At 39.8% G+C, this 13,004-nt stretch overlaps 1 protein-coding gene across 1 annotated transcript in view; it reads left to right on the top strand.

Moving 5' to 3' along the window:
* LOC139728803 (exportin-7-like) overlaps window positions 1-13,004 on the top strand; it is a 35,435-nt gene that overhangs the window by 15,725 nt on the left and 6,706 nt on the right. Inside the window, exons 11-20 of the mRNA XM_071639739.1 lie at window positions 197-343; window positions 875-1,111; window positions 1,865-1,988; window positions 6,079-6,184; window positions 7,333-7,468; window positions 8,675-8,748; window positions 9,580-9,724; window positions 10,229-10,459; window positions 10,972-11,060; window positions 11,971-12,161. Of these exons, the coding sequence (XP_071495840.1) occupies window positions 197-343; window positions 875-1,111; window positions 1,865-1,988; window positions 6,079-6,184; window positions 7,333-7,468; window positions 8,675-8,748; window positions 9,580-9,724; window positions 10,229-10,459; window positions 10,972-11,060; window positions 11,971-12,161 (1,480 nt within the window). The remainder of the gene's footprint in view (window positions 1-196; window positions 344-874; window positions 1,112-1,864; window positions 1,989-6,078; window positions 6,185-7,332; window positions 7,469-8,674; window positions 8,749-9,579; window positions 9,725-10,228; window positions 10,460-10,971; window positions 11,061-11,970; window positions 12,162-13,004) is intronic.

The raw sequence follows: 13,004 nt of genomic DNA, 5'->3' as shown, positions 1-13,004 counted from the left end.
ACTGCCATGGAAATTTTCCTCTTTGGATGGATTTGTAGTGGGATGGTGTACTCCACCATCTAACAGTTAAAACCAAATTACTCTTTTTCTTCTTCAAGCTCAAGTCTGTTGTATATATCAAGAGAATAGCAAAAACAAAACAGAATAATTACAGAATTGTAACACATTTCCATTCTCCTCTGTTTTATCCCCTCAGGGTCTTTCAGAAGCAAGCAACTACCATGAATTCTGTCGGTTATTGGCGAGATTAAAGTCAAACTATCAACTGGGAGAACTGGTAAAGGTGGATGACTACACAGAAGTCATAGCCCTCATTGCAAAGTTCACTGTATCAAGTTTGCAGGTGAGTCTGCTCATGACAGTCTGGTCTTCAATTAAACTGTCATATCGTCTGTTGAGAATGAGAAGGGCGTTAAGTGGTCTTGAACACTATGGGTTTTGTGGCGACTTAACGCCCTTATCATTCTCAACAGACGATATGATGCTATATATCTAGCAAATCCAGTTTTCCGCAAATTGGGACTTCCTAACAATTTTGTTAATGGTTAAAATATGCAATCGTGGAGTACAGCAATGGCAGGAGAGTTGTACATGTTCACATTCATGTTGGGATGAGAGCAATTTTTTTTTCATGTTTCAAAATTGATGAATAGCACCCAACTGGCAAAGCGCAAGAAAAATATAAACTCCTCAAAATACATGCCGTATACAGTACTTCCTACAAATGTGAGTTGGCTCCTTTTGAAGTAACGGGAAATTTCAATTTCCCATTATGTAATGAGGCTTTTATTATGAATACGTATTTATGTTAATTGCACAAATATATTCATAAACTTTAAAGTTGTCTAAGTTGTCACTTCCCATCTTCTTTTAGGCCCCAGTGTGGCAGTTTGCACCCAACAGTATTCACTACCTACTGACGCTATGGCAACGGATGGTGGCGTCGGTACCCTATGTCAAAGCCACGGAGCCGCACCTCCTGGAAGTCTACACGCCGGAGGTCTCCAAGGCCTACATCACATCTCGTCTAGACTCAGTAACCATGGTGATTCGGGATGGGCTCGAAGATCCCCTGGATGACACTGGGATGGTGCAACAGCAGTTGGAGCAGGTACTCCTAAGAGAAAACTTATTACTTTGTTTTTAGCTTTGGCAGAGTAGTAGTGCCTACAGCATTACGTGAATCGGATGGTTTTCTTTTAATCTGTGCGTGATTGATTCTTGTTCTCGAAACAAGTGAATGACTTGAGTAATTGAAATAAACTGATGTGTGTAGAAATGATGAATTGATGATATTGCCGGTCATGAGGTCAAGTGTCAGTGGCTGTAATTTTGTGATGTTGTCATGGTAGCTATGTTATACGCATGAACTCTCATGGTAAGAAACGACAATGTAGGCAGAAGCATATCAGTCTACATTGTGGTGTTGAATGATGCAATGCTTATAGCTTGCTAAAGTTAAAGACTGGAGTGAGCTGTTACGACCGATTTTAGTCCATCGTCTGCCGTGCGATATGTTATTTGTAAAACATCTTTCACCATTTGTCATCCTCCATTTTTGTAACGTTTTGATAATTTTATAACACTTGTAACTGTGTAAACTAAGAATGCCCAGGCAGATCTCTATTGGATATGTTTCACATTAATGTCATTATCATTTACTTGGCACTTTTTTTGTACTTTCCAATCAGAAGGTAGTAGTGGTATGCTTAACCAAAAAACCAGCTGCAAACATAAAAAATTCAGGATGTAGAGACTCGTGTCTGATTGTGATGAGTCGCATTGTGTTCCTTTTCCCCTAAAAAAAGTCATGTGAAATCTACATATTAAGATGCATTGGGTATTTCTTTTGTTACAAATGCAGCTTTCAACGATAGGTCGGTGTGAGTATGAGAAGACGTGTGCGCTTCTCATTCAGCTCTTTGACCAGTCAGCGCAGGAGTATCAGAAGACCTTGCCCTCCAGTGTTGATATGGCCATCCAAGAAGGTAAGCAAGTTTGTTCCTACATCCTCTCTTTTCTTTCTTTCTTTTTCTTTTTTTTCCTTATCGTTTGACGAAGAAGGGATGTAACACATGCATGCTTTTGTAATAAGCAGAATGACTCGTGTACGACATGGGGCTCAAAGAATGAAGAGTGGTCAAGCCATGCCAATTGGTTGCCTGGTCTAGCTTACATGGTGTGTCTTTCGCCCCCCCTTTTTTTTTAAACCAGTAGATTAGGTGAACCTGAAGACCTGGTAGCATGGGGATACTACGGAGTGGGGAGGCTGGCCTGGCTCAATCATATTTGAGAAACCCTGTAACAAAAATTGTGTACAGCTTCGTCACTGATCTGTTACAGCCAGAGAAAACAACCGAAAAATCTTGACTGGAGTTAACCGTTAATGATGAGCGTACGTTTCAAAGTACACATTCGCTAACTGGCTGCACACCAACCCATTTTGTCTACTGGTCCAACCTGTCTGTCGGACCAGTAGGTACCCAGTTTTTCCATGCATTACTGGTCCATTCCTGAAATAGTTACTGGTCGGACAGTGATGTTTACTGGTCAGGGACTGTCGGACCAGTGCCAGCGTGCAGCGTTGCGTGAGCACACACACACACAGCCAAAGACTCTTCACTGGAGTGGACCGTTACCACTGGGCGTACATTTCGAAGTACATATTCGCTGATGGGCACGATGTGCAGTTTTCGAAAGTGCTGCGGGTAGGCAACGAATGAAGATCAATTCGATCATACCGCCCATATTCCCCTATGCTACCGGGTCTTTCAACGGCATGTCGGTCAGTGTGTTCATTAGTAAACAACGTGGTGTAGCTTCCATGGCATAGATCTCAGATCCCATGCTAAGTCCTCTACCCACTTTTAAAAACTAACACACAAGCAAATAAGAAGAAAACAAATCAAGAAATCAAAAACTTTGGAAAGTAAAGGTTCTATTGGATAGAGGATAGCTTGATACGGGAAGAATGACTGTTTGCAACTCATTTTAGGAAATGTAACCTAAGAGTAAAGATTTTACGTTATTGTCGGTGTCCAGCATACAAATGGTTTGGTTCGTATTCATCTAGCTTCATTAGCAGGTTGTACATTGTATGGTAATATGATTATAATCTGACACCATGATTGTAACTCTTGGAAGTTCCACGAGGAACTGTTGCACACATACACCCCCCACACGCTCACACATCTTATTAATTGGTCTAAAACATTTACATCACATGATAGATCAGTTATTGCCACGTGGATAACATAAAATGCATATATCTTCTCTCATGATATTTTTTTTCCATCGTACGTATGTGTGTATTCTCTTTGTTCATTCAAAGGGATGCAGTTAGGTCTAATTGAAGACTTGAGCATGTGTCGTAGGTTCCATTAGTATGTTAATTTCAAAGTCATTGAAGATGAATTATGCCAACAGGAACTTGGGTTTCCACTGGCAACAATTCGCTTGTTCCGCTACAAAAAACAAAGAAACGAAAAAAATATAGAAAATGCATAAATCTTCTTTCGTGACGTTTTCGATATTGGTCTCACTTGTCAGTTGTCGTGGGCTTGCCAGTTCCAATTATGGAAGTCTTAGATTGGAAATGGTGTACTGAATATCTTTTCACACTTACTAATGATATGATTATGCTACTCAAGTGTTGAAGTCTTTTCATCGGTTACCCATTTAATGTCCCTTATATATTCAGGCATTTGTTGCTCACTTTTCATTTCATTGTGAATTTGATTCTTGCACAAGGATATAAAACTTACGTGATCAACACTGCTAAGTGTTGGTTTCTTTCTTGCAAAGCCTCAACCTAAAACTAAAAATAAAAACGAAAGGGGAGAGAGAGAATGTTCTGCTCATTATTCATAATTTGATTATGAATACTAGTTATCACTCACTGTTTATTGTAAACGTCAATATTTTTGCGCGATTAATTTTTCTCGCTGAGCGGCTCGAAAACATATTCGCGGGTTCTTAAATTCGCGCTCCGCAGCGGGTTAATACACAGTCTCTGTTTTCATCCAGCGATGCCAGCGTACGATAAGCGACGTAGTGAGCGGCGCGAGTGCGAGTACAAGCGCTCAACTACGTAGTACCAATATTTTACTCGATACATGTACTGTAGTACTAGTACTAGTACTGTAGTCGCGGGGATGTAGCACACTCGTCCAATCGGCCATGGGCTCGGTGCGTGCGGTGCGTGCGGTGCGTGCGATGATACAGCTATATGCGTAAACATGTCTGTACTACGTAGCTGTATCATCGACGAAGCGCACACAATACAGGCCGTTCAAAATGTGCATAGAAAATTGTGAAGATATATACGCGCGTTTTTGAATTCGCGCTAGCCGAACGTAGCGCGAAATCCGTGAAAATTAATGTACCGCGAAAATTTCCACGTTTACAGTACCTGTATGAAACAACTGCATTGAATATGACCTAGATGTGATTGTGAAGTAAATGCACTGGCAGCCATTCCACCCATTCTTAGAGATGTCATAAGCATTGTGTACATCTTAAAGTGTCAAATACATAACAGTTATTGTTGAATGATTACCAATATAATACATCGCAGAATATATATTGTACTCATCTACTCATGAGAGTTTCACAGTAAAGATTGGCATCCATTTGAAATAACCTTAATTATTATTTTTTTTTATATAGGTCTTTTCCTTATGAAGATGTGTTAAATGTCCCACAGGCATGGGGAAAAGAAAAACGTGTGGCAAAATGTAGAAAATAGACAGAAAGGGTGCCTGGGTGTGGTGAAATTGATACTAAAATTGCTGGGATATGCTTTTGCTTACAGGGGACCTCTGCTATGGGAATGCCAGCTGTTTAAACATGAAATCAGAAAGCACTGTACTGTAGGATCAGCATGTTGTACATGATATGCTGGCATCTATTGTCAAATCCATGCAAACAAGATTCAGATCATTTTGGTTAGCAAGTATGCAGAGTCTTAAATGCAAATGTTTGAATGCATTTTCTATTTTTTAGAGTTCTCTGGCAGCAATATTAATGTTATGTTTAAATGTAACGTTTTTATTGATTAAAAAGGTTTCCTGGGACAATCCAATTCTTCCAACATAAATTTTGTTTTGTTTCTGTGTCCCTATTTCGTATGCCAGAATTGTGTTTTTCTGACAGTGAATTCCAATCATAAGCCAATGGAGTAAAATTGAATCAAAGGAGATTCTGAGTTTTTGATCAAGCAGAATCTTCAGAAGATTCAGCCAGAATAGAAAGCACAAGCCCCATTTTTAGATGTTATAACATTGGCAAGATAATCATTTCAGACAAATAAATGTTGAACATCTTTTAGGTTCATAGCTGCTTCTGCTTGTCTTTGATGCGCATGCAATATGGAACTCGGTATTCACGACAGTGATAGATCATCCTGTTCCTTTAAAGTAACCCATAGAATGAGCTGTCAAAGATATTTTTTGACCTATCAAGGTGAACTCTTTATCCTGGATGGTTTTAATTTCAGATGTCACTGTCGTTGCAAGTAGAGTGCATTGAACCAAGTATAACCTCATCTCGTACTCTTTTGTTTAATCCTTCCCAACACCTTCTTCCCCTCTTTGCTTCATCATCTTGTCTTCACTTCGCCCTCCTTCCAATCTTTGTCCGTCTTCCAATATCCTCTTGATTTCTTGTCTGCTGCATGTTATCTACCCCCCTCCCCCTCCCGTCCCACTTTCATTTCCTCACGTGTGTCTGACATGATCTGGCTGTGAGCTTATGCTGTTCGCTGATACCTCAATACCCCTTACCTCATTCAATTTCCTCTACAATTGAAAATCTTTTGCGTGATGCTATTCTTTCCTTTACCCATCCCTCACTGCTTCTATTCCCATCCTACCATATCATGATGAATGTTTCTCACACCTGAGTATTGCTCCCTCTCCATTTCATCCTCACCCCCTTCCTTTATTTTTGTACACCATATGTTTTTTTGTTTCTACCCCATCTGTCGCCATTTTATCTTAGTTCTCGTTGCCCCCCTTTCTTGATTCTTGTTTGTTGTTCACTGCATCCCTCTGTGGTCTCTTGTATCCGCGGGGACAGGTCGGTTGACTTGGCTGGTGTATATCATTGGTGCAGTGATCGGTGGTCGGGTCTCTTTCACAAGTGCTGATGAACACGATGGGCTTGATGGGGAATTAGTCTGCAGGTAACTAAATATAAGTATGCTTGTTTTAACAGTAATCTTGTTATGGAGAGTACATCAAAGCGATACTGGAGAACGGGTCCTGGGTACCATTTTTCTTTTTTTTCTTTTTTTTTCCTGCAGCCAGCTATTAGGCAGAACAAACAGAAACAGAAAGATAAGATCTAGGACCATTTCATGATATTAATATTTGATTTGAAAAGTAAAGAACAATGTGTTACATTGTATTCATGAAAAGGCGATAGACATGGGATATCATTATGCAACCTGGTTGTCATGCAACTAGTTTCAGCATTCTTTTTCTTAGTACTGTGGAATTTTGTTTTTATCTTCAAATGCTGATACTGGTGGAATGGTGATAGACCTTTTAACATTTATTTATATGATAAATTTGTTTTCCATTGCCAATTATTTCAACACTCAATTACCATGTCACCTGCATTAATTAAACTTAAACTTCGCATATACGATATATGGATATAGGATGCTGTTAAAAAAATGTCCAGATAGATCTGTTACAAATATTTGTCATTCAAGTTTTTGCTCTGCTCATGTACATTTGGTTGTATTATAGATTACATTTTAGTTGTATGATCATTAAAAAATTATTTGGTTTAGTAGTGACCTCTGTTTTTAGAATGATAATGATATAAACGATAAATGATCGAAAAAAAGGCTGCAAAAAGCAACCCAGACTGCAGATTTGTGTAATTGCTGGTATGATGATGAATGATATAGCTATCGAAGTTTTTATTAAGAAAAGTAGGAAATAGTCTGAATATTTGAAGTTATACTGTATACATTTGAATGTCAATACAGCTTCTACGATAATTGTCATTTTTGGGGTTTTTTTTGTTTTCTGTTTTTTGAGGGGATGAAAATTCACACACACTGCATTTGATTTCTTTATATCAGAATGGTAACCACTGAAGACCTATTAAAGTGTAGTTCTCCCTTTTGTTTTTAATACCATAGTTTATAACTCTGTAAGTTTTATTTTGTACATATGAATTTGTTCAGCATGGTCAGAGCTTTAGACAAAAGAACAGACTGTGTGTGCATGTGTGTGTGTGAGTTGTGCCTGCTGAGTGACCCCTACCAGAGTTGTGTTTGGTCATTCCATGCCCTGTACGCAATTACTCTCGCCGCAGAGTTCTCCAGCTAATGAACTTGACCGATGCCAAACTGTCCCACGGTGGCTGTGAGAAGCTGGATATTGCCATGCTGAGCTTCTTCGAGCAGTTCACCAAGATCTATCTCGGCCACCAGATTCAGAAGTCATCCAAGGTGAGTTCCAGCCTATCATGCCATCTTAGATGGCAGAAGAAGCATGTTTACTGGAGCATAAGTTGCAGCTGGCGTACGTCCAAGTTGAGCTGGCGCAGATTTTGGTATCCCATGACGCTTTAATCAAAAACATTCACGTCCAGCAGCTCCTTTCTTGCAGAAACTCTGCAAGTGTGATGTGTCCATTCTCCTTTGAAAAAATCTTTTGAAAAAAGAACGAAAGCACAGTGTAGCTCCTTATTCTCTATTTCTAAATGTGACCCGCTACAACAAAATGATCCTAAAGTCGGGCGAGGTCGATTATTTGAAAATTGCTTGACATAATTTCCTAATCTTTCTGCTTTAAATTGATGTATAACACATCTTATAAAAAATAATCGGCTGCGTAGATATCGATGTTTAAAAGAGAGCATGTCGAGACGTCTGGGAAATCACAGTTTCGAGAAAAGCGCCCTAAAAGTTTTCCTTGCGACGCAATCACGATCAAGGGACACGCAAGTAGGTATTCACCTCCGGACAATAGAAGGTAAGCCCTAGCAACCCCCGAAATGCTCATTCAAACACAGCGTCGGCGGTCTCCTCACCGACCAATCGGTGACCAGGATGCCAGGAGAAGCGGCTGGGCATAGCGCACCCCGCCAGCACGCACCAGTCGACTGTGCAGTGTGCGAGCTTCACGCTTCGGTTAGCGGCAAGCAGCAAACTGACCAATGAGATCACTCTGATCGTTGTTAGGGGCGGAGCCTATCTGTGGCGCTCAATCCAAATGTTCGAACCAGTTTCTGCTTCCTTGAAACGCCAAAAAACATGGCTCAGAAAAACGCTATTTTTTGGTCTTTCCTTTCATCATTTTGCTTCAAAATTTCGACAGATGATAGAAGACATGTCATACTCTAATAATATGTCAAATTCAGAAAATCGTAAGTTTTGACCAATTTTGATGCTCTGACTTCAAACTCGATTTTCACGGCTTCGACCGTGCGCGACTTTAGGACCATTTTGTTGTAGCGGGTCACAAATATATTCTCAGTATGTTTTGTGCAAATTTGTGATATTGGCAAAGTATAATGCAATTTCTATTTTGTTTTTGTTTTTTTGAAATTTGCCATGTAAATGTGGTGAAGGAGGGAGGATGGGGTATCAGTGTTTTGAGGGTGTAATAGAAAGAAGTCAGAGAGTGAATATTTACCATCTTTTCTTCAACAGCTGTACAGAACTCTTTCCCAGGTGCTTGGTCTTCAGGATGAGTCTATGGTGTTGAGTGTATTCATTGGCAAAATGTGAGTAAGCCACCCACTTCATGTTATATTCCTTTTAGCCACTTCAATTACTTGTTGAGTGCAGTAAACCACACCAAAGCAATCCAAATCATTCAAAATGATTTGATAAAATTCTATGTTAGGCAGCCGATCATTTAGGAAATGATTAGGATGGAATTTTGACTGAACCTCAGATATCTGTTTTATGTGAGTTAATGCACTGGTGCCAACGTTGTAACAGGAAAATAGTGATATAAGGCCATTCATCTGTTAGATTTTGGGCTTAAATTAGTTTGTAAGTTGTGGTGTATGTGCCTGCATGCATGAAGGTTAGATACAAGAAGTAAGAAACAAGGATACTTGATAGTCAATATTATGATACCAGATTTCTGTAGTTAAATCAGCAGTCACGTACACAGTATTACTCGTGATAGCGCTAAGTAAAAAAAGGGGTGTCAGTCAATTATGAGATGGTAGTGCATTTGAAATTACATATAGAATTGTATATGAATTAGAATATACTAAGTATTGCAACAAAATAGTGCTGCATTAAGTTTCATTTGATAATGCCTCTGAACCCAAATCAGGCTGGACTTTTTGGCTGTGCTGAGTCTGGGGGATATGGGTTAGAGTTTTCAGACTTAACTTTGTTATGCCTCTCCTTCAAGTGTTATAAGTACTAATAGCGCTAACATTATGCAGTTCCTTTGAGTTTGTGATTTGCTCGTTTGGCAAAGTTTGATGGCATTATCGACGTATGGGACAGGGATTAATGTGGTATAATTGTCAGTGAGGTGGTAATATCTAGTATGAGCGTTAACAAGGTTTGTGTTTTGCCCGCTCCTCATCCAGCATCACAAACCTGAAGTACTGGGGGAGAAGCGAACCCATCATATCCAAGACGTTGCAGCTGCTCAACGACCTCTCAGTGGGCTACAGCAGCGTGAGGAAGCTGGTCAAATTGGAAGCCGTTCAATTCATGCTGGCAAATCACACGGTGAGTCTTTGAGCAAGAGGGAATCTTATGGTGGATTTGAGCACTCTCCTAAAGCGTACCATACCATATCGAGCCAAAAGTGAACCCCTTCCGAAAGGATACCATACTACTGCACCAGAAGTTGGCGAGAGAAGAATTCATGTAACACTTACTCCATCACAATACAAAGACACCTGTATGTAGCGTGCCGTAGGCACACGAGGTGAATATGTTGGTTCCTACAAAACGTGACCCCTGTAACTGGAGTCCAAAAATAGCTCATGAGGTACGCTTTCTCCACAGAGCACTCGAACTCTTTCAACCTGGCTTGATATGGTATGGTACACATTGGTTTGGTTTGATTCCCTTCACTTTTTGAGTGCCTGAACACAGCCTTGGATGACAGTACAGAGTCCACTGTCGTTTTGATTTTACAATGTGCATCTCATTACTAAATGCGTGATATGGTTCCAGCTAATTCAAATTTAATCACTCTCTCTTCTTTCCTACTTCGTCTGTGAACAGAGTGACCATTTTCCGTTCCTCGGGGCGAACGGGACGTTGTCGGTGCATGACATGAGGTGTCGGTCCACGTTCTACACCGCCCTGGGCAGACTGTTGCTAGTAGACCTTGGAGAGGACGAGGAACGGTTCGAGACATTCATGATGCCACTGACCACGGCCTTCCAGTATGTTGGCAACCAGCTGAACAATGCGAAGACTGGCTCTGGGGTCTGGAACGAAGCAGAGACAAAGGTGAGAGACAGTCGCCATTGCTGTGATTAAAATTATATGGGAATCGTGCCCTTTCATTTCCTAAATTTATTTGCATTTTGATACATGTGGAAAGCCCTTTCATAGTTGGCAGTTACAAAACAAGAAATTTGACAAACTAGCTTTTAAAATAAAAGTATTCTTCGAGACATTTGTGACTGTTAAAGCAGTTTGTAGTTCTGTTGTGTCTGTGTTACTACATACTTGTCTTTGTGTTGGAGTAGGCTATTCTTTCGATAAGGTACTTAATCATTCCACTTTACTTCTTATTTCATTGTCTTTGTGAGCTATGTGAATAGCTATTCGAACTTAAGTTTGTTTGTAGTATCTCATTTTTAAGGTAGAGTTGAATCGAATAATGGATAGGAAATTGATTTTATTTTGGAAATTTTGTACACTGAAAGAGATAAATGTAAATCACTTCATTGTCTGTTTCATAATGCATCTCCTTTATTATTCAATCTTTTTTTCTCCTTCTAAATTTTGTCATTCAGAGGACATTGATTGGGCTGGCCCGAGATATCAGAGGCATTGCCTTTGCTTTCAACACAAAGACAAGCTACATGATGCTCTTTGACTGGATGTATCCTTTCACAATTTCCTGCATGTAGATGCTAAAATGTGACTCTTCATAACACCCATTTTTTTTTTCTATAGTCACCAGCTCACCCTAGTAAAAAAATGCCAAAACATTTAGATGATGCCAAAAAAAAAAAAAAAACATATCCGGAAGTTCCCACAAATAAGTTTTATCATGGTAGGTAGCTAATTTTATGACAAGTTGTGCATTTTTTCACATCTACAGGAGATTCATGATGTAAATGCTTGGAAAAGGTGACATAATGTTCAAGTCACAATGACATACTGTGTACAACATGTTTCCCTGCTTCCCTTCCTTACCCGGCAAATGAGTGCCTCTACTCTGAGAATGGGCAAGATTTAATGCCAATTTTGTGGTAATACTGATTCCATTAAAAAAAAAAAACAATTTTGTTCAGTTTGTCTAGGCCCTGTTTTATGAAGAGTTAAAATTGACTATATAGTTGATTTCAACTGTAAGTCTATGGCAGCCTGTGTGGTAAGGAAATTTAAAATCGATTCTATCTTTCCATAAAACGGGGCCTACTTTTTTTCCCCTTATTAGTGTTGATATGATATATATTACCCTTTTGAACTTGAGGTTTCTTACAATGTTAGTGTTCACTCGTTAAAGGTAGCAGTCAATTTCACACTATTTCACATAGGTGTGGGCAAAGGCATTGTGTATTTATGGATGTTAACCTGCAAAGTAGGATGATACAGAGATGAAATCACACAGGCAACAGAAGACACACATTTTCACACACTACACACAAATTCACATATAAGGAAATCTGCTGGCATTTAAGTGATTTTTGAAGAGGGACGGCCATGGACAGTCTAGGGGCTTCCGGGGTTAAACTCTTGTTGCTATGACAAAGTCATCATCCTTAACCATACCGTCCTCCGATCAGCTACCCCGCCTACACACCCGTCCTCCTGAGTGCCATAGAGCTCTGGTATCACGACCCCTCCGTGACCACGCCCCTCCTCAAGCTGATGGCCGAGCTGGTGCAGAACCGCTCGCAGAGACTCCAGTTTGACGTGTCCTCGCCAAACGGCATCCTCCTCTTCAGGGAGACCAGCAAGATGATGGTTGCATATGGTATGCAGAGATATCAACCAATACGATTTTTTAGTGTTTAGCATGATAAAGGAGTGAAATACAGTGATACAAAATCGCCTTTTGAAAGTACAACTTTTCATCTCTCGAGTAAAAGGAAAAAACAAAATGAAGCCAGTACAAACTGCGGAACACTGCAGAAAACGCCTACAAAATGTTGAATGACGAGCGTAAGTGGGCGGGGAAATATGTGGATGCTTTACAATTTTCTTACTAATGTTGATGAATTACCAACATTTTGTTTGCCCGTTCTTTCCAGGGAAAGATTTCTTCTGCTGACATTTTACTGGCCCAGGGCCAGCGTGCTAGTGGTAGTATCAAGGTCTCATGAAAATCTGATTTCTTGTCAAAAATCTGATTTTTTAGGATATTCCATCTGTTTTGTTTTGTTGTTGTTGTTTTATGTCAAGAAGTGGACATCTCTGGGTGTACCTTGCCAGTCAACTTTCCACACAGGTCCACATCCTCGAAATAAGACAAACTTTGGGTGATGGATATCATTTGTAGATGCTTTTCCAGACAGCTAAAAACCAGTAAAATGGGCAATATTTCTACAGTGGGAAGACTTTGTGTAAAGAAGTGTATATTGTGTCAAACAGGTTCATACATGCGTGTGGATATGACATGTGGATAATGACCAGGATGCAAACAGGAGTAATATCACTCATGTGATATAAATCTTCTTTTAGTTACATGTATAAATCATTATGGATCATATATCTGTAGTGTTTCTAACTGAGTAGGTGTAATTTGTACATAAAATTAAGAATGTGATGTGTGATGTTTGTTCCTAAAGGAGTCCATGGCTCTACTTACACTGTCTTT

The sequence above is a fragment of the Diadema antillarum genome, unplaced genomic scaffold (assembly GCF_040938485.1).
Source record: "Diadema antillarum isolate AM-2024a unplaced genomic scaffold, OU_Dant_1.0 seq00000201_RagTag, whole genome shotgun sequence".
Taxonomy (NCBI): domain Eukaryota; kingdom Metazoa; phylum Echinodermata; class Echinoidea; order Diadematoida; family Diadematidae; genus Diadema; species Diadema antillarum.
This window is presented reverse-complemented; position numbering and strand designations above follow the sequence as displayed.